Raw genomic sequence first — 11,945 nt, 5'->3', positions numbered from 1 at the left:
TGTATATATATATGTGATGTCAACATGTATGTTGCATTCTTACAGAACCTCACAAGTCCAAAATTTCAAAGTCCTTCCATGTCTTTGATGTTGATTGTAGAAACTATGTGTCTTAGTCTCTTCATCAGTGCTGTGAATCTTGAAATTTCTCAGACTTGTGAATGTTAAAAAAATTCCCCATTGGGGAATTTTTATTGGGACAATTCCCTATTGGACCTATTCCCCATTTTAAACAGTGAAGCTACTTACATCTAAAATGTGAGAACTCTACTTGGATCAGAAATGGGAGGACCTCTACTCCACCCATACTTAGGACTGCTTTAGGGGAGAGAACTCCGTGCTAAACAATGAAAGTACTTAAACCCATACTTATAATGAGGCAAAAAGTTCTTTAAGCCATGCCCATTTTTAGAAGTAATACAAAGGGATGCTAAGTACCTATTAAAGGTCAGGCAACTTGTAAACTTGCCAGGACAAAAAGGTTCAAACTTACTAAAGGGATTAATCTACTCAGCTGTGAATTACTCAAAAGTTCACACCTTCTTGTGAACTAAGAATGGTCTGTCCTTTGAAAAACGTCTACTGTGATTGGTAGATGTAGGGACTTAGGGGAGGTGACATAGGAGAAAACCCACTATATAAGAAAAAGGAGAGACTGTTGAGAGGAGGCTGGAGATATACAGGCTCTTGAGAGACAATCTCTAAGGAGGTCTTTCAAGGGAGGCTGACTCTGGCTGGAACTCCCTCTGGGTAGACTCTGTCCCCCTGAATCCTCACTTGAACAGATCTTGTGGTGAGTGATTAAGGACTGACTTATCTCTCTCTCTCTCTTAAGACTCAGGTCTAGGCCATATTGGCTCAAGGCCCTTCATACTTATTCCTTTCTTACTCTTTCTCTCTTTCTTTGATTCCTCATTGTATTATTAATTAAAGTCTCTATAAAACCCAGTTGACTTGGGTATATTCCTAATTGGGAATATCTCCCTGGTGACCACCTTATATATTGATTTAAAACAAGACACTGTAGTGAAAACATATTTCCTGCGGTCACAATTTACTCACCCACTCTTATATCTGTCTACAATTTATATCTTCAACTCTTTTAACTCACTACAGTTTATGACCTCAACCATTTTAATTATTACAGTTTATGGCATCCACTCTTTTAAATGCCACAGTGCTGCAGACCACATTTTGTCTGTTGTTGCTCTTGATTGAAGCATTGTGTTTTTTAATATTTGGGAACATACCGGAACAATCAGGAACATGCATGTGTGTAAGGTTTTCACATGTGCATGTATGTAAGATTGAAATTTTTCATTATGCATGGAAGTAAGGTATGAATTCTTCATGAGTGCTTGTCAGTATTCATGAGTTGTTCTTTATGTGTGGAAGTAAGTTTTACATATGATCATCTTCAAGAGTGGATGTATGTAGTATGTAGAAGTTCTTAGATTTTACGTTAAGAATATGAATTTGAAGTTTTCTTATCTTTTGATGTTTGAGTTTTTCACAAGGGGATTCATTGTTTGCTGTCTTTTAGATATATCTTGGAGATAGAATTTGGATATAATGTATTTCATTTGTCGTGGAGTTATGTTTTCATTTGAAATAACTTTGTTACACTCTTTGTTGTTACTATTGTTGGTACAGTCTTTGTATAGACTATGTAGAGACTTTTCTTTGGAGATAATTTTTAAAAATGCATATTTTTCTTTTTGTCTGTTTTACTGGCAATATTCCTTTCTGGAGCCATTTTATTTGCTTTCGAAATGATTTTTTCTGTTGATTCATACTCTCGTGTGCTTTCCTTTCATAGGGACTGTTGTTGATTTTTTGTGCTAGGGCTACTCAACATTATGGGTGTGATGCAATGGAACCATGGATCTTTTTGATCAACCTTTACCGCTGTTGGGGTTGTCATTATGACTGTTGTTGGACCAATCCATCTTGATTCTGTAGGAGATTCTCTATTAAAGTTCTTGACATAGACCTTGTCTCCTGGTTTCATCTTATGCAACAAAAAATCTAATGGTATTCTTTGCACAAGTAAGCCAAGTTTTCTTAGCTTGTCTAATCTAATTTGTATCTATTTTAAATATTCATGAAGTACACATTCTCCTTTTAACATGTATGACAAATACGATGGCTTTACTGATATACCATGCCAAAGTGGCTAACCATATAACATTTCAAATGGTTATATATGCAAGTCAGGCCTAGGTCTAGTTCTTATGTTGAATTTTATTGTAGCCTAAATAGTCCTAAAGCTTAAAATGACCATCAGTGTCCCAGGCTTTACAGTTTCCCATTAATTGGATCATGTAAAATGGGTATAATAATAACACCTACTTCCCAGGATTGTGGTGAATATTGATAATGATAACTAAGAATAATATAATAAATAAAATATTCATCAGTCCCAGCTAGTCCTGTCTTTTTGCAGGCTTTCCCAATTTCTCTTTTCCCCAAATGGTATAGCACCTTTTGATTCTCTTCTTACACATCTGTCTGCTTTGTCTTCACTGGTTCATCTTTTGCTATCACCAAATGTGGGTGCCCCCCCCCCAGATTCTGAAATTGACCTTCTCTCACTACTTTCTCTTTGAGGAACTGCAATCCTTCCCATAACTCAGTTATCAATCATTTGCAAATCTTTATCCCCACCTCCAGTTCCCTAGGGGAATTCATCTTCCAAATCTTCTGGCCTGCTGGACCACTACCTAAATGATGAACAGCTTTTCAAAGACACCATGTTCAAACTGGAATTAGTGCCCCTCTTCTGCCCTACAAATATTTGTATCTATGAATACCCTCCCACCTTAGTTACCCACATTCAGAACCTCAAAATCAGTCTTCCCTCTCCCTCTTTCCCTTATCCAATCAGTTGTCAATTCACATTAATTCTCCCTTCATAGAACACTGCTCTGGAATCAAGAAGACCTAAATTCAAATTCAGCCTCAGGAACTTACTAGCTGTGTGACCCTGGGCAAATCACTTAATTTGTTTCTCAGTTTCTTAAACTGTAACATAGAAATAATAGCATCTAAATCCTGTGGTTGTTGGGAAATTCAAATGATATCAAAATTATGAAGAGCTCAGTACAGTGCCTGGAACATAGGAAGCATGACATAAATGTTAGCCATTCTTAGTTATTATCAATGCTCACCACAATCCTGGGAAGTAGGTGTTATTATTATCCCCATTTTACATGAACCCATTAATGGGAAACTGTAAAGCCTGGGACACTGCTGGTTATTTTAAGCTTTGAAACGATTTTGGCTTGATATGGACAGATGGGGAAGATGTTTCTCTAGTTTATTTAATGAACCGGAATAGGGATTTGGAGTTGATTTAGTTAGTTATATTTTTTGGAAATTTTTATTTAGTTAATTTAGAATATTTTTCCTTGGTTACAAGATTCATGTTCTTTCTCTCTCCTCTCCTCAACCCCTTCCCATAGCTGATGTGTAATTCCACTGGGTTTTACATGTGTCATTGATCAAGACCTATTTCCTTATTATTGATAATTGCATCAGGGTGATCATTTAGTCTACATCCCCAATCATATCCCCATTGAACTATGGTTTTCTTCTGTGTTTCCGCTCCCACAGTTCTTTCTCTAGATGTGGATAGCGTTCTTTCTAATAAGACCCTCAGAATTGTACTGGATCATTGCATTGCCGCTAGTAGAGAAGTCCTTACATTCAACTGTACCACAATGTATCTCTCTGTGTACAATGTTCTCCTGGTTCTGTTGGAGCTGATTTATTAAGCAATGAGATTTTGCATTTCTATGAATTACAAAGAGAGCAATGAATTAATGAACAGGTGACTAAGAAAATGAATGAAAAAGCATTTATTCAGTCCTTACTGAATAGGACAGGCACTAGTCTGAGGGCTCAGAATACAAAAATAAACAAGTCAGTCCCTTCCATCAAAGAGCTTATATTCTCACGGGGGAAAGGGAGCTAGCACTTGAGGAGAAGTGGTGGTGGCACATTTGGAGTCACAGAGATTGGAAATCGCTGGAAAGTGGAATGGAAACATGAAGAAAGGTCATCTACCAGACACTAGTGTCCCATGCTCAGGGTCCAGGATCTGGAAGTAATATGATGAGGAAGAAGGATGGCCCCAGTACTCATGGCCTTGTTCAGAAATGTCTGGGAAAATAGCAGAACAAAACCACTGATTAAATTAGAAGGGAATTAGATTTCAATATCCCTGGTTCCTCCAGTTGCTAGTGGGTGCTGCTATTAATAAATGTTGAATTATTCTTGAGTAATCTGTCTTCAAATATTTGAGAGCCTGTCTTGTAGAAGAGTAATTACACTTGTTCTCCTGGGCCTCAGAGGGCAGAACAGGAGCAATGAGATGATGCTGCCAAAAGACAGATTTAGGGTCAGCAGAATGAAAAGGTTGTCTCCTCTCAGAGCTATCTGAAATGTTGGCTAGGCTATGTCCAAAGGGAATGAGCTCCCCATCCCTAGATATTCATAATCTGAACCTGGATGAATGACCATCCCTTTGAAATGGAAGAGGGTGTATTCCAGACCAGATAAACTCTGTCTCCAAGGCCAGTCCTCTCCATGCTACACAGGTTGCCTCCACCAATGAAATCAAAGATGGCATGGCTTTTGGGGACTGCCCAGTCTCTGTCACTTTGCCCTTTTTGAGCTCTTGAATCATTTAAAGCCCTTGGACCTTTTCTCCATCTTTTTTCCATCCAGATAAGTATTCAATTAGTGTCACAGATTGTTTTGACTCAGTATAAGACTGTACATTGGTTTGTACAAAACCTATGAACTCACAGACCCAGAATGGGGATTCCAGGCTGAGTGAGATCTTTCCTCACACATTATTGGTTAGTTCAGTGTCCCAGTGCCTGGATGTGGACTTCTCGGTGTCCTTAATTAGAGGAATCATTTTAGACTCTTGTGTCAGGGTGCACAAATGCATGCATGAAGGAGTGTGGGTGCTTGCTGTCAATTTCAGGAGAAGGAGGTGATAGCCAGGGACCCGTGTGTCTGCACTGGATTTTTCAGCATGGGGGCTCATGTTGGCATAATATCTAGAAGCACGTCCTGGCTACCAGAACTTTATTCATTTTACTCTTCACTGACTGGGTCCTGAGTCTTTCTTCTGCTCCATCAGCTTCTAGGAAGGTCTGATTCTGGCTAAGACAGTAAGAACTGAAGACTCTGACTTTAAAAGGCTCCCAGGTTCCCACAATGGGGAATACATGTAGAGTGGGGCATGCAGGGCTACTGGCTGGTCCTCAGTGGGGAGGAGAATGAGATGTGAGGGGAAGAGAAGCCAAGCTTAGGCTCTAACAGAGGCTTTTTGTGAATAAGGTTTGTGAGGCTCTCACCAGACACACAGATTACATTTCCAGGGAACAGAGGCAAAGTACCAGAAATCCTTTCCTCTCCTTCCCTTCTCCTGACATTGAGATTCTCACCTTGATACCCACCCTTCCTCCCAGAGCCCTCCATTTTACCTTGCATTAGGGAATCCTTGTAAGACGAAGCTTCATCCTCTCCTTCATGAATGAAGGGATGTCCTGGAAGGCTCTGGGCTCTGCACAGAGTTTGTGGAGGGCTTCCCGGGTCTCCTGGCACAGCTTCTCCCCCAAGGTGGCCTCTACCCGCCCACGCCAAGCAGCCAGCTTGGGCCTCCCCTCAAAGACATCAAAACCAGAGTAGACAGTCTGCAGGAACACAGGAAGGAGCTAGTGGAAGGAGGAGACTCATCTACTCCACAGAGAACAGGAGGAGAGAGGAAATTTCAGTGCTCCACTCCACTCAGTTCCCTCTTGTATCTCCTGGCTAAAAGTAGCCCCTTGACCCTTCCTTCCTGCTAAAGAAAAGGGAAGAGTGCAGAGGATACTGTCATAGAAACAAATCTCTCACTTTGTAAAAAAGAACCAACACTTCCCAGACACGGATGTTTTCTGTGCCTGAAACCTCAGGCAACATGGGGCACAGTCTACCACACAAACTCTGAGAAACAAAGCTAGACAGGTAAAGGAGGTAATTTCACTGCTCTGCCATCAAGTAGGATCTTCTGGTTCTCTCCTTCCTCAGGAATAATCAGTTCAAAACTTTCAGGATAAAAAGCTTGCCTTGAAACCCCATGGGCCAATACCTGGTCCAGTCAACTTTGTGAAGATGATTACCAGCAGATCTATAGAGCCAGCTCCAATCTTTCCTAAACTCTAGCCCTACCTGGTCAGCAAAATGTTGCATTTCCCCTAAACACTTCAAACTGGACATCATGTCCCTACTAACCCTCCCCACTCCACTCCACACTTCCCCATTCCTCTTCCACCTTAATTACTTGATTTGCAACTTGGGGTTATCCATGGTGTGTCCTCCAAAACTACTCCTGGCCAATCAGTTGAGGTCACCTTGATTCCACCTCCCCAGCAAAAAATGCATTCATTTCCTCATCACCTCTTGCTTGGAGAACAGACTCCTGATTCATCTCTTTCCAGCTCCCCAAATCATGATGGCACTCTCTTGCTCCACAATCTTCAAGGCTTCTCTAATGCCTTGCCCAAAGAATACACTGCAAACTCCCAGGGCTGGAATTGAACATCTTGCATCCTAACCCTCACAGTCTGATTCACATTATCTCCCTTCATGTATCTATTCCCAAGTAAATAGACCTTTGAGCTTATTGCTGAACTTGGCATTCCATTTCTGATCTCCATATCTAAACATGGCTGGAATCCTCTCCCTCCTCACTGAACCCCCTCACTCCACCCACCATACACACCTCTTTCAAATCTGGGCTCAGGCACCTCCTCTTCCATTAAGTGTTTCCTGAGCTTCCCAGTGGTTAGAGCTCTGCCCTTCCTTGAACATAGCCACATCTCTACCATTCTTAATATCCCTCCCTTCATCCTCCCTTATTGCTTTATCTGTATACACATGGTACCTTCCAGCAAAACATGAGGTTCTTGAAGGTAGAGGCAGAATTTTGGAGGTCTCTGTGTCCCCAGTATTATCAGAGTCTCCTGCTCATGGGAGATCCAATAGCAGTTCACTGAACTGATCAAGGAATCAGGATGAAAAGATTCTAGTCTCAGGTCTCCCCTGACTCATTATGTGACCTTGGAGCACAGTCCTTCTCTACACCTCAACTCCTGACCTCATCCAAGGGGGCTTTAACCCACATATTCACTCTTCCTTACCAGATTCTCAGTCTACTCATTTTTCAAGACCTACACCAGCATTCCGCCAGAGCCAACCCCACAAAGCGATAGTCAACCACTTGATCTCACCAGCACCCACACATGTCCCACTTCCATACTCATGAACTGAAATTCCCTTGTGTGATCATAATCTGCTATGAGTCTACCTTTCCCTCTGCCTGACACTCACTAATGTTTTCCTTGATCTTCACTATGACTTTTAATTCCTCCAGTCTTTCCCAGACCATTTCTACTGCATCAACTATGCTATTCCCAATTCACTATCTCAACTCCTTGGTGAACCATGTCAACTCCGTGCTATCATATACCATCGAGTCCCTTGCGTGGCTATCCCACCAACAAGCAAGCTTCTCTAAGCCCCAGGCTTGGATTACTCCCACCATCCATTGTGTCTGGTCCTAAATGCATGCTATACTGAATGAAGCTGGAGAAGGCCACAAAACCATGCTGACTGGGATATTCTACAGAAGTATGGTATATACCAGTGATGGCAAACCTTTTAGAGAATGAGTACCTAAACTGGAACCCTCACATGTATGTGAGCTGTCCCCTTACCCCAGACAAGGAAAGGAGGAAGCACTCCCATTGGGCCTCAGAAACCAGAATCTCATCTTGCTGTTCCTCCCACCCAAATCTGTGCCTTTTCTCTGGCCTCCCCTCATTCCTGGAATGTTCTCCCTCCTCACCTCTGCTTTCTAGCTTTCTCTAAGGCTCAGCTCAAACCTCACCTGCAGCAGGAAGCCTTTCTGGGTCCTCCCCCCCCCCCCCTCCATGAATGCCTTACCCCCATTTACTCTGTAGATACCTTCTATGTAATTGCTTATTTGTAGATTGGCTCCACCATATTGGATTTTTTAGCTCCTGGAGAGCAAAGACGATGGCTTTGTCCTCATTGGTAGCCCTAGCCCTTGGCACAGGGTCTGAAACAGATCCTTAATCACTCCCCACCTGGGGTGGGGGGTCTCAGCCCCCATCTGTCCAGGGAGATGTTCATTCTGGCCCCATTTGGCTCACAAGGTTCCAAAACCCCATGAAACAGTGGCCCGAGAGCCAGCCTGAGGGTGCTTAGGGGCAATTCAGCCCACATGAGTACCTCTGGGCCTGGACAGCCCCACTGGGCTTCCCACATTGCCCCTCTCCAATTCGGGAGAGAGCCTCTCCCACACACCTGAATCAGCTCCTCTAATGCCATCAGATCTGCAAAGGAGATCTTGTCCCCTGTGAGGAAGGGCTTGTCCTGCAGGAACTTCTGCTCCAGATGCTGCAGGGCTTGGACCATGCCCGCCATATTCTTGTCTGCTTTTTCCTTGGGGATGTGGACATCGATGAGAGGGCCCAGCACCTGTGGGGGTTGGCAGATGGCTCTAGGCCCAACCCCACCCAAGACATCAGCCCTTCCCCCAAGCCCATCTGTGGCCATCTTCCCACCTGAGGGCTTTGGGGACCCCAAGAAAGGCCTTCAGGCCAGGCCAGGGCAGAAGGATGCTCTCCACTTCCACAGGGCCCGCTGCCTCACCCGAATCCACAGCATTGTGCCAAAGGTGCCACGGATGGAGTCGCCATGCCAGGAGAGGTATTCTTCCACCCGAGCCCGGGCCTGCAGCTCCTTAGGGTACCAGTGAGCTGGGGTGTTGTACTTCTGGCTCAGGTAGTGCAAGATGGCCACACTAGGGAGGGCAGCCTCAGTCACCTCCCTGTGGCTGCTCTCCTCCCTCCATCCATCCCTTGGGCCCCCTCCCCCTGGGAGGTTTCTCTGGGCAGCATCTTCCTGCACTTGCATACACAGAGCCCTTCTGAAGGTGAAGGCTCTCCCCAGGCCATCTCATTCAGCTCAGGTCTTCCCAGAAATGGCAGTGTGTGTGCCTAAGGGTGGATTTGGGGAGGGTGCAAGACACAGGAGCCCTAAGCCTGGCCACCCCCGACTTTCACACCTGCCAGTCACAAGGACAGGGGATGAGGCAGCCTAGTGCCCTTGGCTAATAGGGGGAGGACAAAACAAGAGACTTGGCCAGCCTCTCCCAGGACCAGAGAGGAAATGTGCTCAAAGCCCCAACTTCCCCAGCCCTGCTCTCACTGCCTCCTCTCACCCTGGCTCTCTGGTGTCCCAGGAAGGGCAAATGCAGCCAGACCTGCCTGTGAGCCCCTCAAGACTGACCTTCCCATCATCCATCTGCCTCCCTCCCTCCGTCCCTCCCATCAGCCTCCTTTCCTCTCCCAGCCTCAGCCTAGCTTCATCCATGTCCCTCCCAATCTCCCCAGCACCCAAGGGGGCTCAGGAAGGTGGCGGGTGGGAGGCACCCACCACTCGGCCAAGGTGAAGTCTCCGTCCTTCAGGGCCGGCACTCTCTTCAGACTGTTCACTTTGGTGAAGTCATCCAGCAGGTGCTGCCCTAAAGGGACGAAAGATGTTGGCCAGTGAAGCGCCAATGACCAGCCGGGGCCACTGAGAGGCTCAGACAGCCTCCGATGGGGCTGGTCGTGAGGGCCCGGCCCTTGGGGTGGGCACCCTCTCTGGGGCTTCCTCTTCAGGACTCCCCACTTGGGAAAGGACTAGGCCAAGGACCTGATGTGGGGCCACCAACCCGGCTAGAAGGGGGGGGGGCAATGGTTGGAGAGCTCCTTGGAGTCTCCCAGAGCCCAGTTGGGTTTAGATGCGGCAGAGATGGGGGAAGGAGGGAGGACGGGTTGCATCTTAGATGACTTGCCCAGGGTCACATGGCTGGGGTCTGAGGCCAAATCTGCCAGACTCCCGGGTGGAGCCTATGGCTCCTAGCTCTGGAGCCCCCAGGGGGCGGCACTCCCAGGGTAGGGAGACCCACTGGGCTCACAACACACAGAGTCAGCTGTGGCTCAGCCAGCCGCAGAAAAGGGACAGTGCCCCCCCCCAGGTGCCCCGCTTTCCCCCAGCCCCACCCCGCCCTCTGTCCCCAAGGGAAGGAAAAAGGGAGGCAGGGAAGGTGGAGAAGGAGCCAGACTCTTCCCAGGGAGAGCTCCGGGGAAGGGGAAGGCGGAAGCAGGTGCAGTGATTGGGGAAAGTGAAAGTGGGAGGGAGGGAGAGAGGGAGAGAGGAGGACGCAGCCCCCTGCACCCCCCCCCCCCCCCCCCGCCCACAGAAGGCCACAAGTTTCCTACTTTATAGGGGCGGCTGCTGGTCACGGGCCCGCCCTCCTCAGCTCCCTTGTGAGGGGGGGCTCCTCCAAAGCCCAGTTCATGAGTCCTTTGGGCTCCGTTCCCCGCCCCCCAATGGGGACCTGGATGGAGTGGGTGCTTTGAGGTGGGGGGTGCTAAGGAGCCCGGAGGGCATCTGCAGGATCTTCCCCTCCCCCCTCCCCCTTCAGGCCGGAGAGGAGAGGGCTGGCCTGGCCTGGCCCGGCTGCCCCGAGCGGGCTGCTCACCCTTCAGCAGCTCTACGCTCCGCACCTCGAAGGGGAGCCCATTCGCCTTGGCAAACAGGTAGACGGCGCGGCACGGCTGGGAGATCAGGTCCAGGTAGAGCTCGAGGCCCATGGCTGCGCGGGGCCGGGAGCGTCCGGGGATGGAGCCCGGCTGGCCTGGCCTCCCCGCCTAAATAGGGCCCGGCTTGGCCTCCGCCCTCCGGGAAGGCTAATGCGGACGGAGGGAGCCTCCCGTGGGGGAAGGGCTTCCCTCTCACCCCTTGGCCCGGGAGGCTTGGGCGCTGAGCCAGCACCCCCCCCCCCGCCGCCCCCGCCTCCGAGGAGGGCCCGTCACCCCTGCTGCCTTTGGAAGGCCGGAGAGGCGGCGGGAACGATTGCAAAGGGCCGGCCCTGGGGCTGCCCGCCCAGCCGCTCGCTTTTGGTTCCGATTCAATCCTGCCTGCCGCGCGCTCCCTCCCTGGAGCCCGGGACTAGCTGGGAGCGACGGCAGGTTGGACCACCAGGACCAGGAAGAACCATCCACCCCCTCCTAGAAGGAGCCCCGCGGGCAGGCTGGGCTCTGCTCACGCGCTCTTCCTCCGGGCCCCTTCTTGAGAGAGAGAAAAGCAAAGCTCCTGTTGGGGTCCCTGTGTATGAGAGCGACGGATGGCGGGACAAGAGCCCCATCCCCGGGCCAGAACAGAGAGACCGGCGGCCGCAGAGAGAGGGAGCGAGGAAGGAAGGAAAGAAGAGAGGGAGGGAGGGAGGGAGGGAGCGAGGAAGGAAGGAAAGAAGAGAGGGAGGGAGGGAGGGAGGGAGCGAGGAAGGAAGGAAAGAAGAGAGGGAGGGAGGGAGGGAGAAAGGGAGGGAGGGAGGAGCTCAGTTGAAGTTTTTAGGAGCCAGAACACCTTTCTGTGGGTGCTTCAAGCATTTTCAGCTACATAGTTGGGAAGTTTACCCTTTGCTGGTCACTAAATCTGCTTCTCTGGAACTCTTCTCCTCCCCAGCTCTTCAGCAGTCAGAGATGCACTGGGATGCTCAAGGAGGGGCTGAGTAATGAGCTCCTCAAACTCTATTCATTGAGCTGTCTGACCAAGCCTGGGTCTCTGGTCATTGGAGATGTCCCCTGACCCAAGCCACTTTAGCAGCTGGGATGCTGGCCTAACACATAAGCAGACATAATCGACACACTGATAGTCTTACCCCCACATCATGTCTCCAGATCATTTTATCTGCACATTCTCTTCTTCCCAGATAGAGCTCCCATGCTCCAAGCCTTGGCTCCTGCCCTCCAGGCCATCCTGGCAGCAGCTCCCAGCTTCAGCTTGCACCCATAGCCCTTTTACAGCAT

General features: G+C 48.2%; 1 protein-coding gene across 2 annotated transcripts; it reads right to left on the bottom strand.

Moving 5' to 3' along the window:
• Window positions 1-3,845: 3,845 nt before the first annotated feature.
• On the bottom strand, window positions 3,846-11,355 carry LOC100016032 (glutathione S-transferase theta-2). Of its 2 annotated transcripts, none has more exons than XM_001369946.4 (6): window positions 10,616-11,355; window positions 9,523-9,610; window positions 8,737-8,887; window positions 8,389-8,562; window positions 5,502-5,711; window positions 3,846-4,164 (listed from the first exon to the last, which is right to left on the bottom strand). In XM_001369946.4, exons 1-5 carry the CDS (start codon window positions 10,725-10,727, stop codon window positions 5,508-5,510), a joined length of 729 nt encoding a protein of 242 aa, XP_001369983.1. In that variant the 5' UTR covers window positions 10,728-11,355; the 3' UTR covers window positions 3,846-4,164; window positions 5,502-5,507. The 2 variants fall into 2 exon arrangements, with proteins under 2 accessions (XP_001369983.1, XP_007490766.1); XM_007490704.3 differs by having other exon boundaries at window positions 5,502-5,732; window positions 10,616-10,888.
• Between the last annotated feature and the right edge of the window lie 590 nt (window positions 11,356-11,945).

Source organism: Monodelphis domestica, chromosome 3 (genome assembly GCF_027887165.1).
Source record: "Monodelphis domestica isolate mMonDom1 chromosome 3, mMonDom1.pri, whole genome shotgun sequence".
Lineage (NCBI taxonomy): Eukaryota > Metazoa > Chordata > Mammalia > Didelphimorphia > Didelphidae > Monodelphis > Monodelphis domestica.
This window is presented reverse-complemented; position numbering and strand designations above follow the sequence as displayed.

Excerpts from the sequence above, each read along its gene's own strand:
- LOC100016032 (XM_007490704.3), bottom strand. The coding sequence starts at position 10,727 with ATGGGCCTCGAGCTCTACCTGGACCTGATCTCCCAGCCGTGCCGCGCC. Across the intron at positions 8,888-9,522 it reads GACTTCACCTTGGCCGAGTG|TGTGGCCATCTTGCACTACC; the intron begins GTGGGTGCCTCC and ends TGCCCTCCCTAG. Across the intron at positions 8,563-8,736 it reads GCACAATGCTGTGGATTCGG|GTGCTGGGCCCTCTCATCGA; the intron begins GTGAGGCAGCGG and ends CAACCCCCACAG.